Here is a 21,657-nt window from a genome sequence, read left to right as displayed (position 1 = left end):
TGGAGTCAGGTCAGTTTAGAATCAAAGAATTACACACACCTCAACCAGTACTAGCAGATTGAAAGCTCCTGTTGTATTGTGTATAGGTAACATTTACGCAGCCTTTCAGTTTTATAGTTAATGTTCAGGCCTGCAAAGAGAAATCACCCTAGTTTTTTCAGAGCTTACTCGTTGCTTTTGCTATTACTGCTTCACATGACTGATAGCAATCACATGTATCTTACCTACCTACTGAGCTGATAAGTGGGACATCAGCTAATTCATGGTTACTAAAAAGTTCATTTTTGTGTGTTAAATACCATCCTGGCTTTAGAGTGACCAGACAGGTGTGATACATTTTAAACAAATGCATGTACACAATATTATGGTAAATACACATTAAGAGTAGTCAATGTAGTGCCATACCTAGTGAAAGATAGTCAAAGCGAGATATTGGCACTAAGAGCATTAGATGTTTTCCTTGTACACATGGATTTATACAGTACTTCACTTTATTGCCTCAAGCTTTCACTGCAGCTGTTTATTTCCATTTAAACCATGCCTCTCGTTGCTTCTAAGAAGTCAGCATGTGATATTTTTCCCATAAAAAGCATGATTAAATACTTAAATATTTTTGTTTTAAATGTTGTTTCTTAACCCAGTGTAAATCTCTCATGTTCAAAGAGAAACGCAACATTGAAACTATATAGCATTGTTTACTGACCGCTACAGGGTTTAAGTCTGGTGTACTGCTGAATGAGGCTATAAATAATAGTAATACACATTGAACCACACAGGAAGCTAAGGCAATACACATTGAGTTTAATTTGTTTCTATCAGCTGGTGGTTTTGCCTCCCTACAGGTGGCACTAACAGCTACGTAAGCTGTTTTGTCCCATCAATTGTTGGCTTTTCGAACCAAATATAATTTGGCCTTTTAGCAGTTGTGGATGTGACAAAATGGCCAATTGGTTTCTGGCTACTGCTGCTGCTTTTTCTAAACAGATTTGGTGACAAGTGACATTGACAACAGCCATGTTGGCATTAACTTATGTACTTTGTTTGTATTTATCATTCATTGAGTGGTCTTTAAGGCAAATTGCCCCTCCCTCTGCGACATTCTACTTTAAACTCCAGTCTATAAATCCACATGTATAGACATCTATGAACATTAATTATTTAATAGAAGTTTGTCAGTGTCTTGAAATAGTAAGATTCAGTGTCAGCTTCACTTCTTTCCTGACATCTGTGACTGGGCAATGTCATTCCATTTTGTTCTCTCCAATTTATGTTTTGAGCAGTATATCACTAAGTTTGTCCAATCATGTTTTTATCACCTCAGAAATATTGCAAAAATCCGATCTATTTTACATTTTGGAGATACAGAAACTGTTGTACATGCTTTTATCTCCTCACGCCTTGATATTGTAACAGGCTGTTCACTTGTCTTAATCAAAAAACTCTGAAATGACTGCAGACTATACAGAACTCAGCTGCTAGGCTTTTAACCAGGACCAAGAGGTACAATCACATCACACCTGTTTCAGCCTCTTAAACACATAAATACATAAATAAACCAAAGTCAACAACCGTTGAGCCAATCATCACAAAATTTCCAGGATACGTCCACATAAGAACCTGAAACATACCCTGAACGTTTCCTTCAAATCGACCACTAGGGGGCACTACAAATGCAAACATTTCCTGAAAGTTTCCTTCAAATCGACCACTAGGGGGCACTACAAATGCAAAAAATGTGTGTGGCATAACACAAATCAGACTATGAATGAGAAATTGTTTGTTTTCTTCGTTCTATTTGTGAAAATGCAAAAAAAAGAAGATTTCACTGCTTTTGTCACGTCTAGGCCACATTTGACCAGGTCCAGATCAAAAGCTGTAAACTTCTAATGGCCAGTGTTGGCTTGAACCCCGGAATTGCCGCTTGCAGCTATATTTTATTGCTGTGTTTGTAATCACAGTGGCAACGTGCAGTGTCTGTTTGCAGACACCTTATATCTATAAGCTGTACTTTATTCAGGATGACTTCAGAGATTTAGAAATGGGTCAAGTTACATTAATTGCTTGTTATGTTTATAGTAACATAACCAAAATGCATCTTGACTGATTGATGGAACCAGATATACTGTATGTGGAGTGATTCACAGGTGTAGAACCTGGACACTAAAAGTTGTTAGCATTTTTAGGCCACTTCATAGCTCAAGTCTGAGGACTCCGAGTTTTTTTGGATCGGAAACAGGAAAAAATGGCGGTAATGGAGTCAGAGGAGGAATCGGAGCGCGAAATTGGAAAATAAAAAGAAAAGGAAGAAAAGCAATTCAAGTGAATCCAGTCAGACAATGAAGTAAGACGAGAAGTATCTTGTCGGGATGGTAGCTGTGACACAAACAGATGGCATTTTCAAGGATCCACATGAGGTCGGAAAGTTTGTAGGAGGAAAGCTTGGAGATGTAAGATCGGTCAGGATAACAAGACGTGGGATGGTTATCATTGACTGTGTATCAAAGCGTCAGAGAGATAAAGCCCTGAAGATTTGTGCATTTAGAGATTATAGCAATGTGAATTGCTTCCCACTTGGAGCAGAAGTAAAGAAGAAGGGAGTAGTAAGTGGCGTTGCACTGACAGTAGAGGCCGAGTCATGTCGGGATATTTAAGATGTGTGTGAGGCAAGAAGGCTGACAAGCTTCCGAAAAGGGGAGAAGGAGGACAGTAACTCGGTGTGTTTGATGTTTGAGGGGGAGTTGCTAGAAAGAGTTTATCTAGATTATGTGTGTTACAGGGCGAGGCCATATGAGAGAGCCCCTCTCAGATGTTTCTGCTGTCAGGAATATGGACATGTTGCTGCAGGATGTAGAGGAGGCAGAAGATGTGGGAAGGAAAACTGTAATGTGGAGGAGTGCAAAGTGGAGAAAGACCAAGCAAAGTGCCTGCACTGCGAAGAAAATCACCATACGGGATCAGCACAGTGCCCAAAAAGAATTAAGGAAGTAAAAATGAATGAGATCAGAGCAGAAAAGGGATTGTCATACGCTGAAGCTGCTAACAGAATTGAGAGAAACGGTGAAATGGTGGCAGTGCAAAAGGAAAAGGAGCAGAAAGGAAATGGAGATGATCAGAGCATCAGTATGGACAAGAAACGATTTCTGGCATTCATTGCCATGGTTATAAATTGTGCTGCTGAAATAAATGGGAAGTCAGAAAGGATTAATATTGTGCTGGACGCTGCAAGAAGGTTCTTGAATGTTGTGGACATATCTGGAGAGGATCTAGATGTTAAATTGAGGGAAGGAGTTTCACCAACTCAGACATTTGGGTCTGGGTTATAGAATGGACTATGTCATGGGATCACTTTGGGTGGACACTGTAAATAGTTTACAATCCAGTAGGTGGCGGTAATGCACAATTATGCATGCCAACCACCATAAAACTCACCAGAAGAAGAAGAATGAGATAAATCTAGTGTTTCTCAGAGTGTTGATTAATGGGAAACGTTCTTTCTGAAGGACTGAGTTAACAGGCTGATCAAGCATAGAGGTTGTATTATGTGTAACTCTGGTTGTGTCTGTGTTTTTCTTGCGGTTGGTTTGTAAAACAAACAGCCAGCTGCGAGCTGTAGTTTCCCCGTTAAGCACACTGCTGTAGCTCAGGGTCACTCCTCCTCCTGTGTCTCTGGGCTACGCAGAGCCGCCGAAACCAAGTAGTCAGCATCAGTAATTTTTCCAAGCCCGGCCTGCTCACTCAGAAATATTAACGTATAATCTCCTGTATTATCGGAATTATTAATTATTCTGAGTGACTTGATGCTGTGGAATATTTTAATGTGAGGGCGAAAACCGCTGTTCAAATAAATGACTGACAGCATAAAAGCGGTAACTTCAGACAGTCCTGAGTAACAAACTAATATCCAACTAGGATTTAGATTCTGACAGGAAACCTCCGGTAACTAACGCGCTGCGAGACTCGCTGAGATACAGACTGCGTGAGTGAGGAAATGAAACCGCGTGTCTGACTCTGAGAGGGAGGAGGCAGAGAAACTCAGTGTTTGCTGCAGAGACCCTGGCAGGAGCCGGGGGGTATATTCCATCCAGAGGGAAACCCTGGCTCATTCTTATAAATCTCGCTAATTTAGGTAAGAGATCTGTTCCACTACTGCGGCTCAGAGGATTCCCTGATCAGTAACCAAGGTAACTTCTACCGCTGAACTGCGTAGCAGGCTAAATGTCAAGTTTAATTTAGCTGTGTGTCAAAGAATGTTCGACGGGCGGAAACAGAATCCCAAACACAGTTCCGTCAAGTGTCTTTTCGCACTCGCATCTCATGTCATGTGTTGTGAAACATAAATTAAGACCTATTTAAGTTAATCCTCATTTTATTCATGGCCACCTGTATTTAGAAGTGAAACCTTTTTATTTTAAAGCTTAGCTTGTATAATTTAAGAAAGAAAAGTGTGCCAAAGTTGTTTTGGAAGTTATTTAATTCACTAATTTTGTTCAAGCTGTGAAGGTAAAAAAACAAACAAAACAAAACAGCACAATCCATGACCTTAAACTGTGTTTAAATGTATACTTACATCCTTCTCCAGTTTGTTTCTCCAATGTCTTAATTTTTAGCTTTTTGTACTCCATGTCCAGTTTCTGGCTTTCACTGCCAATGAGCAGATGCTGCTTGTATGTTGAACGGACATCCTGTGAAAGAGCAAATGTGTCAAATAGTAGCTGATTATGTAGTTGGTAACAGCAATATGAAGAGTTAGTCACCTCATTGTTGTTCCGGTCATGTCCTGCAGCGAGGTGTATGATTACACATCATGGTGTACATTTGGTCTAACCTCTGGCATCTGTGACTGCAGACAGTCTCCTCCTCAGTACTGTCTCCCTGCAAATAGAAGAACACTGCAGCTGGTAAAGCAAAAGAAGAAAGAATTGCTTAAGATGCACATGTACACAAAAGGCCTTCTCACACAGAGTGAATAAATAAGGCTTCACACACCTCGCAGAATTAGGCTAATTAACAGTAAATGCATTGTTGTTATGTCAGTTCTCCTAAGTTATCCTACACCATCATTTCAAACGTACATCTGATACTATCTAGCCTACTGATAATATAGCCACAATCTTACTGTTATTGCTATTATTAACAAATACAAATAAAACAATAAGTAGGCTTGTAAAACTTACACATTCAGTCTGTCTGCATTTTTCTGCCCTGTTAACTGCGGCAGGATTGACCTTTTTGGTGATGACTCCTCTCCTCGTATCGTTCCATCAGCAGGCTTTTCCCACCGCTCTTGTCTTTTCTTCTTTTTTGGAACATATATCCTCTTTTCGACAATTGACTGTTCTGGGCTGCTTATGTACTCTTTACATGCGCTCAATGCTAGATTGTTCAAGCCGGGCTTGAATTAACGTTGACTAGACACGACTGAATTGTGTGAGTGGAACTGCTTGAGCCTTACATCACAGTTGACGTTAATTCAAACCGGGATTTTTCAACTAAGCGTAGATTTCATTAGCTGCGTTGATGGAAAACCCCGTAGGTTAGGTTCACAGAGTTTGTTACCATGGTAACTGACCCAGAGTTTAAGTTACCTCTCTGTCTGGAACTGAAAACCCAGAGAATTCCCCTCATTGCGTGCAGAGGTTGAAACTTGAAAAGCAGCATTTGAGACTCGTAGCAGCAGATTCAAGCAGTTGCAGGTATTGACTTGTGTTTGCGCTAGAAAAATATCCAAGAAAAAAACATTATTTGTGAGAAAATATTCCACAGATGTGCAACTCTCATTGCATGAATTCACATACGGATTTGCGGATGTGCACATTTTGTCCATGACTTCACATATTTTGATAGGAGTGTGTGAATGTTTTACACCATATTCACTGTAACAACTGTTGCAAAACTGTGAGCATATGAGTTTCCTAATTTGTGACTGGTAGCATAGGATTTGTGCATCTGCAGTGAAGAATTTGAGAAGGTGTAACTGTTGTATTGTGGGAGAGAAAAACATTCTACAAGTTTGCAACTCTTAAAGCATTTTTCTCTGTGACTTCAAATTTACTGATACACGTGACTATTTTCCACAACTACAGATTCCCCTGTAACAGGTGCTCAGTTGTTTTGCTCCAATAATACCTTCATAGATATCTTCTATAAATTACCTAAAATTGTTAAACAACATATAAAAGGCCCCAGGTTGTCCTATTGTAGAGTATCCATCACTTGACATATTGCTACATAGTATAATGTATAACTGTACTATGTGGAGCCTCTAAAACTAAAAAAAAAAAAAAAAAGAGATTTTCCATCAATATTCTACAATAACATCAAATCTGAGCTTTTGAGAATTAGGTTCAGTTTGGAGACTTTTTTAGAATTTTCACTTAAGATTACACAACGTATATTTAATTGTACTTATTTTTTCTCATATTCATTTTACAGGCTGCGGCTGCTTGGATTATGTCCTGTATAACTGTTATATATAGATGCAACATCTGTATGTGTTTGTTGAGATATTGAATAAAACAAAAACAAAAGTACTGACTGTATTTTATAACTTTTAAACTTTTCTGCTTATATTTTGAAGGCTGACTGCTTACCGGAAGTCTTATTCTATATAACTTATCGGTTTGGCGCCTCCTTGTCAAAAATGAAGTAAAAAAAAAAAAAAAAAAAAAAAAAAAAAAAAAAAAAAAGATAAGGCAGGTTCTTGAATGTCATAACCGGTAGGAGGTGCCGTGAACGCCTCCCCAGGTAGCTAAACTCGTATTTACGGTAAAGCGGACACGACAGCAAACTGTGAATGTGGGTGTTTTCCGCATTCCCCAACCGCCTGTGAGCTTCAGGACCGAGCGCACAGCACAGCACAGCACATACGTTGTTGGACATTTATTAGGAGCAGAGCAGGGACACATCCATGGGATAGACGACGGTTCATGGGATCCGACCTGGAAGCCGAAGCACACGGTGCGTACGTTCTGTTTCAAAGGCTCTCTTGTTGAGGCTACTTCTACATTTATGTCGATGGTCAGTGTGCAAACAATATTTATCGGTTTATTTGTCCGTATTTATACTGTCTGAAATATTGGAAGGTACCAGTTGTCACATATGGGATAAGACATTTTTGTGTAATGGCATTCATTACAAACTTTAGGATTTGAGTGATTTTTTTTTCAACATAAACCATGTCACAACAGGCTGAGATCAAGAAATGTTCTAAGCTACTTGTAGTATCAAACATGAACCACATTGAGATAATTATTATTTATTACTCAAACTAAGAGGCATATTTCACAGTTTTTCTCATTTAGACCAGCTTTATAAAGCAAGGCTTGCATTTGCAACATTAACGAGACAAACAAAACCAAAAAGTTATTAAAACCTTTCTATATTTTTAACAAGAGAATAAATCAGTTTATGGTGACCACACGGTTCCACTCATTCTTTTTCCTTTTTGTATCTGTGGAGCAAGAAAAAAACGCCCATTTTATACAGACCACAAAGGACCCAGTCTAATCTGAATTGCAATTTCAACTGCTGGGGATATTTTTGGATGCAAAGACAATAAAGCCAAAATGTATTTAATTAATGCTGCAATTGTGGAATTGGAATGTATTGCTACAAAACGCTACTCCTCCAAACTCAAAAACAGTAACTATCAAGAAAATTGGACTGTTAGAAAGCTGCTAAATGCTCCACTATGTTCAGCAGTGTGTTTAACGTTATAATCCTTAAGATTTCAGTCCAGGTTGATCTAGCGACACCCGTAGTTACTGTGGTGTTGGTGGTTTAATACCACAACAAACACTCCTTAAACTATCTACAACAAAACCATGAAAACTAACACTGTTCTAATAAAGAAGTCAGTCAAAATAATTGCAACCACGATCTAATTTCATGCTGCACATGGCGCAAGTAGTTTTCTACACAACAGCAGGTCACAGTAAAGTTGGTTTCCTCAATGTGATATGAATGAAAGATTAACTGGAAGAATGTGACTCCTAACATTGATGTGAAGCGATCGGCTAGAGAGAAGATGTCTCAATCCGTTGTAGTTATTGGAACTACAGAAACACTTAATCCACTCTGATTGTACAGTGGTGTGGTAATATTAATTAAGTAATAATAATAGGAATGACAGCTATAGGAAAAATAATGAGAGTATTAGTAATAGAGCCAATAACAACAACTGTAGTAGCAGTTGTCGAGCAGGAACACAGGTGCAGCAAGTGGCCCACAACCACAGGAGCGAAACAAGAAAGCACAAAACTACGGGACAGAGAATATGTTGAGTTAGTAACATGCAGTAATGGGATAAAAATGCATACAGATGGAGAGGGGAGAGGAAAGAGGCGCATCATGGGAAGTCTCCCGGCAGTCTAGGCCTATAGCAGCATAACTATGGGATGGTTTAGGACTCACCCAAGCCAGCCCTAACTATAAGCTTTATCAAAGAGGAAAGTCTTAAGCCTACTCTTAAATGTGGAGATGGTGTTTGCCTCCTGAACCCAAACTGGGACCTGATTCCACAGGAGAGGAGCTTGGTAACTGAAGGCTCTGACTCCCATTCTACTTTTGGAGACTCTGGGAACCACAAGTAACCCTGCCTTCTCAGACCGCAGTGTCCTCGTGGGGTAATAAGGTATTATGAGCTCTTTAAGATACGATGGTGCCTGACCATTACGAGTTTTGTAGGTGCGGAGAAGCCAATATTGGAGAAATTTTCCTATTCTTGTCAGTAAACGTGCCGCAGCATTCTGGATCAACTGGAGAGTCTTAAGGGATTTATTTGGGCAGCCTGATAATAAGGAATTGAAATAGTCCAGCCTAGAAGTAACAAATGCATGGACTAGTTTTTCTGCATCATTTTGAGACAGGATGTGCCTGATTTTTGCAATGTTACGTAGGTGAAAGAAGGCAGTCCTTGAAGTTTTTTTCATGTGGGAGTTAAAGGATAAATCCTGATCAAAGATAACTCAGAGGTTCCTTACAGTGGTGCTGGAGGCAAGGGCAATGCCATCTAGAGCAGCTATATCTTTAGATAATGTGTCTTGGAGGTGTTTGGGGCCAAGTACAATAACCAGTTTTGTCTGAGTTTAACATTAGAAAATTGCAGGTCATCCAGGATTTTATGTCCTTAAGGCATGCTTGAAGTTTAGCTAATTGGTTAGTTTCATCTGGCTTGATTGATAGATATAATTGGGTATCATCTGCATAACAATGAAAGTTTATGGAGTGTTTCTTAATAATACTGCATATATAAGGTGAATAGAATCAGTCCAAGCACACAACCTTGTGGAACTCCGTGACTAACTTTGGCATGCACAGAGGACTCACCGTTAACATGTACAAACTGAGATCGATTTGATAGATAGGATTTAAACCAGCTTAGTGTGGTTTCTTTAATGCCAATTGAAAGTTCCAGTCTCTGTAATAGGATGTGATGGTCAATGGTGTCGAACGCAGTACTAAGATCTAACAAGACAAGTACAGAGACAAGTCCATTGTCCGATGCAATTAAAAAGTCATTTGTAATTTTCACCAGTGCTGTCTCTGTTCTATGATGCACTCTAAATCCTGACTGAAAATCCTCATATAAACTATTGTTATTTAGAAAGTCACACAACTGATTGTTGACTGCATTCTCAAGGATCTTAGAGAGAAAGGGAAGGTTAGATATAAGTCTATAGTTGGCTGAAACCCCTGGATCAAGAGTGGGCTTCTTAAGAAGAGGTTTAATTACAGCTACTTTAAAGAACTGTACATAGCCTGTTAATAAAGACAGATTGCACTATATTAATAGTACATACATAGAGACAGGTTGATGGCTTAGATGAATTAAGTTGAAGTTAAGAAGAAGGTCGATAGGAGCAAAGCAGTCAAAATACACATCTAGCCAAAACACACATCAGGCTCTACAGCTGTTTCCAAGCTTCCTGTGTTTGAAGACAAGTTGGCACCGGTTAAAGGCAGGACTTGATTAATTTTTTCTCTAATAGATAAAATTTTATCATTAAAGAAGCTCATGAAGTTGTTGCTACTCAGAGCTATAGGAATACATGGTTCAATAGAGCTGTGATTCAGTCTGGCTACAGTGCTGAAAAGAAACCTGGCGTTGTTTTTATTTTTCTCTATTAATGATGAGTAGTAAGCTGCTCTGGCATTACAGAGGGCCTTCCTATATGTTTTAAGACTATCTTGCCAGACTAAACAGGATTCTTCCAGGTTGTTGGAATGCCATTTCCTTTCAAGTTTTTGTGATGTTTGCTTTAATTTGCAGGTTTGGCATTCATACCATGGAGCTAACCTTCTTTGTTTTATTATCTTCTTTTTTAGAGGAGTGATAGAATTGAGTGTCATTCGCAGTGAGCCTGCAGCGCTATCAACTAGATGGTCAATTTGGGAGGGGCTGTGATTTGCATAGGAGTCCTCTGTTATATTGCGACATAACATTGAATTAAATGCAGATGGGATCACTTCCTTGAATTTAGCCACAGCAATATCAGATAGACATCTAGAGTAAGAATTTTTGCCTAATGGCGTGTAATAGCAGTTCAAAAGTTATTAAATAATGGTCCGATAAAGAAGGATTCTGTGGAAAGACTATTAAATGTTCAATTTCAATGCCATATACCAGAACAAGGTCGAGGGTGTGGTTAAAACAGTGAGTGGCTTCATGTACACTCTGACAAAAGCCAATTGAATCTAATGAGATAAATGCAGTACTAAGGCTATCATTTTCAACGTCCACATGAATATTGAAATCACCTACAATAACCACTTTATCTGTTTTAAGGACTAAACTTAATAAAAATCTCTGAGAATTCAGATAAAAACTCAGAATAAGGACCAGGAGCATGGTACACTATAACAAATGAAAGAATTGGCTGTCGTGTTTTCCAGGTTGGGTGTGAAAGACTAAGAACAAGGCTTTCGAATGAGTTATAATTTAGTTTAGATTTAGGGCTGATTAATAGGCTTGAATCGAAGATGGCTGCAACTCCTCCTCCTTGGCTGGTGCCTGAGGAATATGAGTATTAATATGACTGGGTGGAGTGGATTAATTTAGGATTTAACATATTCTTCATGACCCAGCCATGATTCAGTAAGACAAAATAAGTCAATATGATACTCTGATATTAAATCGTTCACTAGTACAGCTTTAGATGTCAGAGATCTGATGTTTAAGAGTCCACATTTAATTCTCCTATTTTGTTGTGCTATTTCAGCGTTTTTGTTTAGGTTTTTATTTATAACTTTAGATTTTATTAATTTAAGTGGTCGGGGGGCAGACACCGTCACTAAGGAGTTTTGGGTGGGTAGCTGCTCTGGAAGCGAAGAGAAGCGTGTAGGACTGTAACTCTGCCTCCTGGTCTGAACTCTGAGTTGTCATGGTTTTGGTCCACTAATAAATTCGGCCAGATTTCTGGATATGAGAGCTGCTCCATCCAAAGTGGGATAAATGCAGTCTCTCCTAATCAGACCAGGTCTTCCCAAAATGTTTGGCAATTATCTACAAAGCCCACATCATTTGCTGGACACCACCTCGACAGCCAGCGGCGGAATGAAGACATGCGGCTAAACTTGTCATCACTGGTCAGGTTTTGCAGGGGCCCAGAGAAAACTACGGAGTCCGACATTGTCTTTGCATATGTACACACCGACTCAACATTAACTTTAGTGACCTCCTTTCTTTTCCTTTCGGCTGTTCCCTTTCAGGGGTCGCCACAGCGAATCATGTGCATCCATCTAACCCTGTCCTCTGCATCCTCTTCACTCACACCAATTAACTTCATGTCCTCTCTCACTACATCCATAAATCTCCTCTTTGGTCTTCCTCTAGACCTCCTGCCTGGCAGCTCCAACCTCAGCATCCTTCTACCAATATATTCACAGTCTCTCCTCTGAACATGTCCAAACCACCTCAATCTGGCCTCTCTGACTTTATCTCCGAAACGTCTAACATGAGCTGTCCCTCTGATGTACTCATTCGTGATCCTGTCCATCTTCGTCACTCCCAAAGAGAACCTCAACATCTTAAGCTCTGCTACCTTTTCTTCAGACCTCCGATTGCCGTAATCGGGAGTTGTTACCGCCAACGTGAATAACAATCTTACTTACAAGCAGACACTGCACAGCAAAAGACGCTTCAACAGCGTAACCACAATTCTTCCCAGCTTGGCATGTCTACAACAGACTGACCGCCAGCTAACAGTAGTACCAAAGCCACCTCTCTTTCCCTCTGTTTCTGACCACGTGGGTTCATGCTTGTGCACGTAAGACATACAGAGGCAGAACAAAGAAACACACACATTCCTTTTGGCGCGCTCCCAGACCTGCAGACACACACACACACACACACACACACACACACACACACACACACACACACACACACACACACACACCCCTTTGTTCTGTAGTTTAGTATTTAGAGTTAGTCTTCATACTGTGTGTTTTGCTTCATTATATTTAATAAATTCTTGTGTATAAATATGCTGGTTTCTTTAATGTTGCACAAGAGTGAATAATTTGTCAACCTCTTCTATGTTGAACTACAACCTACTAGCTATCAATGGCAATTTTGGTTATATTTATTAATTCAATTTTTAATCTGAGTTCCAAATTGATAGCTTAGTGTGTATTTTATGAGACTCAATCAATTAATTGGCTATCATTTCTCTTCTTTAAAAAGAGTGGTGCCCCCGAGGACTTTATTAATTAAAGTTATTTATGATTATCTTTGATAATTCTGATAGCCATAATTCATTGATCGCACCTACACAAGTGGGTGCCCCCCTTTAACCACTGTAAATCCCAACAACTCAAATAGTTCACCTTGGAGTAGAGCCTTCATGTTTTTTGTAACTAGAAAGCTCAATTATAAAACACTTTGATATTATGGATTCAAATCGAAAGGGCAGACCAAAGATTTTCCTAGTCAACTAGTAGTCACCTATTAACCTATTAAACTGCATGTCTTTGGACTGTGGGAGGAAGCCGGAGCACCCGTAAGAAACCCACGCAGACGTGGGGAAAACATGCACACAGAAAGATCCCAGCCCCAGCCACAAACTCCACAGCCACAGAAAAGCCCCAGCCGGCCAGTGGATTCAAACCCAGAACCTTCTTGCTGTGAGGTGACAGTGCTGACCACTGCACACAGCACACTTTTGTTAATTTATTTCAACACAGTATAACTTCGTCTCTCTCCTGTCTCCATCAACTTTACCCTGGCTAGCACCAAAGATAGGCTAGCATGATAAATTAAACCTTCACTGATACTTAGCCTACGGACAGATCTAACAGATGATATACATTTACAATCTTCAATAAACATACAAATAAACATTACCTTCAAAACAGACCACTTCCATTTTGTATTTTTTACTTACTAAGTGAAAAATCTGTTTTTCTACTGTAATTCTGGCAAAACTGATTGGATCGGGCTGATTTGCGGCTGCGGACTCAATGACAGGGTGTACTTCGTGTCCGGAGGTACAGCAGATAGGAGATGGGTAGGCCAAACTGGTCCTGAGGAAAGTCATATCCATGGTCGTTCGTCCAAAGTTACAAGGAAACTGGTGAAAACTGTCTACAGCTACACCTGAAGCAATATGCCATGCTCACATGGATGTATAAAGAGAACTGGACTTCACGGCATGTTCCTGATTTCTGTTTTACAAGAGAGAAGGTCTGTGTTGCAACTGTCCCCCTGATACTATTGTCCCGGCCCTAATGACAAGGCGCAGCTCCTGAATGGAGTTTGGGGGGGGGTTGTGCAACTAACTGACCAATGAAAACTTGTCGACTAAGACTTTTCATCGACTAACGGTTTGGTCGACTAATAGGGGCAGCCCTAAAAATCAAAAAAATCTTGTGTTAATTTTTATTGTACAGAGCAGGTTTAAATAATACTTATCATAAAGTCTTCTATTTTAAGATGTAGTTGTCAGAGGAACATCGGTTAACCAGGCTTTGCAGTGTGTTGTTTGAGAATTCTGTTTCAATTTACTGTTCTGAGAGTTTCAGCTGAAATTTTTACTTATTACTAATTTATTAATATTAATACTACAATTACTATTCTACTATTTAAAAAAAAAGAAATAATTTACGTGGTCTTTGCATTGCATACCATAAGTTGGTATGTTGTAGTGACAACAATATGTTGTTAAAAAGAGAGAGATTCAGTCAGTGCCTAAGAGACATATTAGCCAGACACGTGGCAGGATGTGTTTATGTATTAGGGCTCTGGCCTGCTTTTCGGATTGTTTTGTCCCACTTTGTTTGTTTATTATTGGTTTAGTACATAAAATGTTAATTTATAATATAATGACAAATCCTCATCTCAAGAGTACCAGAGTCTAAAATAATGTCTGAATATTGCTTACTTTGTCTTTCAACAGTCAGAAAAGCAGGCCTATATTTTTTTGCCAATCATCTGTTTGACAAGATATATGGATTACATTAGAATAGAACAGCTGCTAGTAAGCCCAAAGACTACATTAGAATAAGACATACAGCAGACATAGAAAAATCACAAACAAGGAGAATACAATAAGACTGGATGTCCGGGGCAGTCATTATATGACCTATAACCTATATTTACATTTATTTATTTGGTACATCACTTTTGTCCAAAGTGATGTACAAAGTAGGTACAATCCAAACCACAGTAGATCATGAAAAAGCCTTTTTCGATATAGAAGGACTGAGAGGGAGAGAGAGCATATTAGGTGAGTAAGTACTTCATGGTTTCACCACTGAGGGAGCACACAGGAGAAGTTTGGATTGAGATTTCCTGCCTCGCAGTGACTATAGGGCTAGTCATTGAGAAGAATGAGAATGAGAAGGCTTGTAAACCTGAATGAGGTAGGTGGGTGCCGTGCTAGTAGCAACTCTGTAGGTGAGCATAGTGACTTGGACTTAATGCAAGCACAAACAGGGAGCCAGTGGAGAGCAATGAGAAGTGGAGTGATGTGAGCTGTTTGAAGACCAGACATGCAGCCACATTTTGGACCATTTGCAGAGGTTTTACTGTGCATGCTGGCAGCCCTGCCAGAAAGGCATTAAAGTAATCAGGGCAAGAAAGAGATGACCGGTGCATGTAAACGGAGTTGAGTGGCTTGTTTTAGTCAGTATACATTATGCACAGCTTTACACTGGGTAGGACTAAAAGACCAATAATGTGTTGTCCCTTCTCACATCCTTTCATACTGTATCATGTAGGTAAGTCAGATGTACAGTATAGAAGGAAGTTGGTAACATACAGCTGATACTTTTTAAGGTGAGGAGTGGTGTGATAAAAGAACGAAGTGATGTGTCATCAGAGAGGGAGAGAAATTTGGGAAAGCATGCAAGGACAAAACTCCTATTTTGCATATTTCTAAATGGTGATGACTGTTTTGAATTGTTCAAAGAATGCAAATGTATAGATAACACACTACAGAATAGTAAAATAGGGGATAGAGAGCTATTGATGGGAGACTGGGCTGAAATTAGGAAGTGCTACACCCACATGTGACCTGTGCTTCTGAGCTCAGAAGAAAAGGTACAAATACATTAAAATAGAAAGATTTAGGAAAGAATGTTCACGTTACCTGAATTAATTAATGCAACAAAAGCAAGGTGTTCGAATGAACCATGATCAAAGCTAATGCAACTAACAGTTTTCAGTGTGGAAACATATGCTTTATCAAATGTATCTTGAGGTAACTAATCACTGCTGAGGAATATAACAACAATTTAATCTACACTAAGCAGCGGCTCAAAATCTGTATATATATTTCATTAAAAAAGTAACGGAGTTGGATCAGCATCACATGCAAAAAGAGAAAACTATTTGTCCAGGACATTGAAAAAGATGTGATCTAATCAGACCAGATTTTAGATTTTAAAGAATCTCTGGGGAGATTAGTGGGTTTTTTGTTGTCTCAGATTGCCATTTTCCCTGTTATGAAATAGTTGACTTTAATCTTCAACTTGTACACAGTGTGTACACCAAGAGAAAAAATGCTAAATGTTGATTTTCCTTTTCTACTAACATACATGGAGAACACCATATTGTGTGGTAATATGTCATTTCTAACATCTGTTACTCATACTCAGGTCCAACGTTGGTGTATGTAGAGTTTTGAGGATCATGACCCACTTGAGGTTGACTGATAAATAGCCAGGAGCGGACCAACAAAAGACCAGGGGGATCGAAGTGAAATCAAACATGGCAGTCTTCAAGCCTGAAAATGTGGAAGACTTCTATGAGATCGGGGAAGTTCTGGGAAGGTATGGATATGGCTGATTGTTTTTAAACTCTAGCAGTTATCAAGCAGTGTTTACCACAATGCATTTACAGATTTTGTTGTTGTGTTTCTTCTGTACTCCAGCACATTGGATTTGAAATGAAACAATGATTATGAAGGTACAGTGCTGATTTTCAGCGTTAATTTGAGGACGTTCATATCCCAATGAGTGTGTCGTATGGTAAAAAACATAGATACCTAAACTGTGTGCATATTTAATAAATTTGATCGCCAAAACAAAGGCATCACTTTAACAGCTTTATAAAGCCAAGTTGCATTCTCCATGTCTTAGAATGGCTTTAGACTGACAGAAGAGTAAATAAATTAGACAGTCTCTTTTTCAAAGTCATTCTGTTCCACTCTGTCTGACTGTGTCTGACTATCATACAGTATATAGTGTGTATCATCTTGTTCCAGTTCTACATTGAAGTTATGTTTCCACTGAGTTAAATATTCAAACTCAAGACTCCATGTTTTTATGGTTGCACTATTACATCAAATGGAAATATTCTACATGTCTTGTGCATCATTTTATATACGCATTTCCCCAAATTCTACCCGATACATTTGGTATCTTTGGAAACTTTTGGAACTCGACTAGAATTCAAAATAAGGCTCTTCTTTGAACAATGTACAGCATGAACAGGACAGATTAAGTATATATGGAATTCATAAATTATAAAACAAAGTACAGGCCAGGGGAGATATTTTGACTTATCAGCTGTTAACAATCAAAGAATGCCTACTACAAATACTGCTGTGACAGGCTTATTATCAGTGTATCATGTGCAGCATTTGGCATGTTAGTATTTTTGCTATTTATCTGACAACAGTTAGTCTGTTCATTTAACTGGTATGACAATTAAATACTGTATGACATCATTATTGTTACGGACAGACAGGCAGGGGACACCGATATGGAGACAGATAGTTGTTTATTAGGTTAAACAGGTCTAGACTGTACTTTATAATATTATTTACATGCATACACATGGTTGTTTTAGATATGTTTTTGTCATTTGTATGATGTAGAAATGCACTTAACCACGTTTGCACATTGATACTTTTGTAAAAAGAACAATAAAACGCAATTTTCACTGATTGTATCGAATCCATGAGGTTATCCAATAATGCCAAAGCAGCTGTTATTATGCACAGCTGTGGCTAGTATGGCACAGGTATTATATTTCAGGAGTGACATGTACATGAACACCATCTTCAGCAGTGTTATCTCAATCATCAAATTACATTTCATCAAATGAAAAGCTTAAGGAAATAAAATGAAGTAGGATAAAACCTGTTAACTAACAACAACTAACACCCTGTGAGTTTTTATCTCCCCTCCCCTTTTATCTCTTTGTTTTTACTGTGAATTATGTTCTTGCCCCATCCAGTGGGCATTTTGGTCAGGTTCGACAGGTTCGTGAGCGGGCCACTGGGACTTTTTGGGCAGGCAAGTTCCTAAAGATTCGGAAGAACACGTGCAGCCGTCTGGGCCTGGACAGGAACAGTGTGGAGCGGGAGGTGGAGATCCTCCAGGCTGTACAACATCCAAACATTGTGACTCTCAAAGACCTTTTTGAGAGCCGAGCTGAGGTGGTGCTCATTCTGGAGCTGTGAGTTGACAAGAGGGGTTGGGTGTGTCTGTGTGTATGTGTGTTTGATTTTTTCCTCTGATTTGTATGTTTTCCAGGAGTAACCCAGTGTGCATACAGTGGTGTGAAAAAGTGTTTGCCCCCTCTTTGGATCTTGGCATGATGCCTAGCTTTTGAAGATCTTTTGGTCTACTTCACTTTGTCAGGCAGGTCCTGTTTAAGTGATTTCTTGTTTGAGAGCAGGTGTGGCAGTAATCAGGCCTGGGTGTGGCTAGAGAAATTGAACTCAGGTGTGATAAACCACAGTTATGTTTTAACAGGTGGGGCAATCACTTTTTCACACAGGGCCATGCAGGTTTGGATTTTGTTTTCCCTTAATAATAACAACCTTCATTTAAAAACTGCATTTTGTGTTTACTTGTGTTATCCTTGACTAATATTTAAATTTGTTTGATGATTTGAAACATTTAAGTATGACAAACCTGCAAAAAAAAATAAGAAATTAGGAAGGGGGAAAACACTTTTTCACACCACTGTACATATGTGTGAGAATCAGAACTTTCTCACAGCAGGAAAAACACACAAACGGTACTCAGAAAATACTGTAAATTATGGCTCTGCTCCGTTTAGACGGACCTTGTATTTCCCAGTTCACCAAATATTCAAGCCATTCTCAGTCTTTGAACCAAGATCTGCTAAATAAACAGACATTTCCACAGTCACTGAGTGAACTAGAAAGTGTCACCAGCAGCTTCTGAGGGACTTGAGCACTGTAATATCTTTGCCCCACCACCAGATTCCAGAAAATAAAACGTAATTTGAATTAGTTCTGATGATGTTACCTAACATGAGACGAGCTGTCTGACTGTCCATCATAATTAAACTAATGACATGATTCTGAGTCACATAACCAGGCATGTTAACCAGGTATATTTTGGAACTGGCAAATATCTAGGCACAAGTTAATCACAATCAGTAAAGATCACTGTCAGGCTTTGTACATGTACACAAGGAATTTGTTTTGGTGCAAATGTCAAAACAACAAAGTGAAGAAATAAGATAATGAAATAGAAAAATAAGATGAGAAAGCTGAAGACGATAGCAAAAAAATGCGTAGTAGAACAACTGTACATATTATAAACATTATACGATAATATAAAGCAATTTTTACAACTAAGTTTACAGAGGAAGTAAGGATCTGTGTGATGGGTACATAGTGTGCAAAGATATCTGTAATGTTGTCAAGATAAGTCCAGTGCAATCAGCGGTTTTGATAAATACACTGTGATGGGTGACACATTATCACTCTACTGTATGTAGTGGGGTACAAGCAATGCAGGGGCTGTGTGAGGATTTGTTTAAGAAGGAAAGAAACTGTGGAGGTGGCGTTCAGTCCTAGTTTTTAGGGCTCTCATTCTCAGTCTCCGCTGAGAGGGAAAGCACTGAAAGTGCGAGTAGCCAGGGTGAGTAGGGTCTGTCAAGATTTTCTGTGCTCTCTTCCCAGTTCTGGATGAGTACAGGCTGAGAAGGCTGAGTTGACATCCAATTCTCATTTTCTCTGGGGTTTAGCTCCAGGCTGTTGGCTCCACACCATGATGCCAGCCATTTGACTTCCTCTTTGTACACAGACTCATCTCAGCTTGAGATAAGGCCAAGCGTAGTGGTGTCTTCTGGAAACTTAAGAAGTTTGACACATTGGCTGTTGGATTTACAATCACTGAGTACAGTGAGTACAGTAGTGGAAAGAGAACACAGCCCTTTGGGGTACTGATGCTGAGGTGTAGTGGATCTGAGATGTGGTCACTGACTTTGACAAACTGTTTCCTGTTGGAAAGGAAGTTATGAAACAACTGGCAGTCAGGAGTGGAGACATTGAGGTGCATGAGGTTTTTTTTTAGCAGAAGGTCAGGGATGACAGTATTGAAAGCAGAGCTGAAGTCTCCAAACAGTATATGTGTGTGGGTTGTCATGGTACTGTAGAATGTAGTGCATTCACACAGTCCATGCAGTCTCTCAGAGTCTCTATGGCTTCAGGGGACCATATTTTGTTACTGGCGTAGATACTTTGAGCTTTTGCCTATATGAGGGAATGAGTTAGATGAGGGAGTGATAAACTAATCACCCGTGGAACTGGAAAAAAATCATATTTGTAGGTTCCAAACTGTAAACAGACACAAGATAACATGTTACCTTTAGCTTAACTGATTAGAAGAGCAACTGACAATGAGCATATGGAAATCATTTTTATATAGTCTGTTACACATTATCTACACAGACGGAGTAGTGTAAGCATCTGTCATGCATTCAGGCACAGTACTGCATGTAGGTGATATTAGCTTTGTCAAACAGAAAACACTGTGGAAAAAACACATATTCCAATTTCCACAGTATAACAGTTTCATTACTGTTGGATAAAAAAAATATGTTGTGGACATTGGTGGACTGTGGGAGAAAAAGGACTGAAATCATTTAATGAAATCATTGAGGAGCCCAGATGCTTCCGATTTATTGCGTGAAAAAAGAAGTTGGTCTGACTTTTCACAAGTAACCACAAGGACAGTCAATGTTAGAAAAGAGACATGCACAGATAGAAAGGGATATTGAAGAAGCCTAGATGCTCTAAATTCCAGAGTATCTCTTTTTTGACGTTTTTTGGGGAGTGATTTTGTCTGCTTTAACCGCAGTGAAACAGGTAGTTTCAGTTTAGTTCTGATTTGCTCTTACTCAGTCACTCTTTCTCTTCTCTTAGACCAGTCAGGAAATGGGCTACATATCTGGTTTAAATGAGTCTTAAAATTGATACTAAAACCAGTGCTTGCTTGCAGATTGTTGTACACAAGTTGTAGTAGTGAGGCTTATGCGGTGGTGGAAGAATCAGAAGTAGGAATATCACAATTTAAATATACTCTGTTGCAACTAAAAGTCCTGCATTCAAAATTATACTTCAGTAAAAGTACAGAAGTATTACCAGCAACATGTACTTAAAGTATTAAAAGTAAAAGTACTCACTATGTAAAATGGCCCCTTTCAGAGTGTTAAATTATGGAGCCCCCAAGGTCCCGAAAGATGATTTTTTTCTTTTTATCTTATGTACCCAAGATAATAATTTTTGCAGTTATTATTGTGTGCAGCAAGATAGAAAATAGATTTTCTGAACTTCAGTGGTTCTCCTGTTTTTTTTGTGGGGCAATTTACAACTTTATCATTCTTATTAGTACATAAGGAACACATGTAAATTCCTGCATATCTTTGCACACCTCCAACCTGAGTAGGTCTAATCAGACACATAACCGAAAACACCTGTTTGGGTATGTGAGGCCTTTAATTTATAATAATGCATCACATTTCATAAGTTGATCATATGTATTTTATGTAACCTAGCAACAGTGCAGATGTGGCGGCCAGTAGCTTCCTCAAACTTTGCCGTGCCCTCTTTGACTGTCCAGCATCTTTACTGAGACCTGGCTGCACCATGACATTCCAGATGAAGCTATCGCACTCGACGGGCGGAGCTTGTTCCACGCTGACAGAGCACAAGACTCCAGTAAGACGAGAGGAGGTGGTCTCTGTGTTTACATCAATGACAGCTACAAAGCCTTCCCCTGTCCTCATTTTGGTATATCAGACCATATTTCCCTGCTTCTCCTGCCTACTTACTCCCAGCTGATAAAAAGGTAAAAATAGTTAAAGTGTGGACAGATGAGGCTACAGCAGTTCTACAGGACTGTTGTACACAGACTGGCTCATGTTCAGAGAGGCTGCCACTCAGGAGA

At 39.2% G+C, this 21,657-nt stretch overlaps 1 protein-coding gene and 1 pseudogene across 4 annotated transcripts in view; one reads left to right on the top strand and one right to left on the bottom strand.

Moving 5' to 3' along the window:
• Positions 1 to 2,329: 2,329 nt before the first annotated feature.
• Positions 2,330 to 11,187, bottom strand: LOC122864765 (annotated as a pseudogene).
• Positions 3,970 to 21,657, top strand: part of si:dkey-240h12.4 (death-associated protein kinase 2) — a 52,554-nt gene continuing 34,866 nt past the window's right edge. Inside the window, exons 1-3 of one of the 4 annotated variants that reach the window (XM_044170501.1) lie at positions 3,970 to 4,126; positions 16,099 to 16,272; positions 17,684 to 17,905. In XM_044170501.1, the coding sequence (XP_044026436.1) occupies positions 16,211 to 16,272; positions 17,684 to 17,905 (284 nt within the window). In that variant the 5' untranslated portion in view covers positions 3,970 to 4,126; positions 16,099 to 16,210. Of the gene's footprint in view, positions 4,182 to 6,649; positions 6,958 to 16,098; positions 16,273 to 17,683; positions 17,906 to 21,657 lie in introns of those variants that run through there. The other 3 variants (XM_044170500.1, XM_044170502.1, XM_044170499.1) reach the window with 3 other exon arrangements.

The sequence above is a fragment of the Siniperca chuatsi genome, linkage group LG17 (assembly GCF_020085105.1).
Source record: "Siniperca chuatsi isolate FFG_IHB_CAS linkage group LG17, ASM2008510v1, whole genome shotgun sequence".
NCBI classification, from domain to species: Eukaryota; Metazoa; Chordata; class Actinopteri; order Centrarchiformes; family Sinipercidae; genus Siniperca; species Siniperca chuatsi.
The sequence above is the reverse complement of the archived record's forward strand: the minus strand, read 5'-3'. Positions and strand labels throughout refer to the sequence as shown.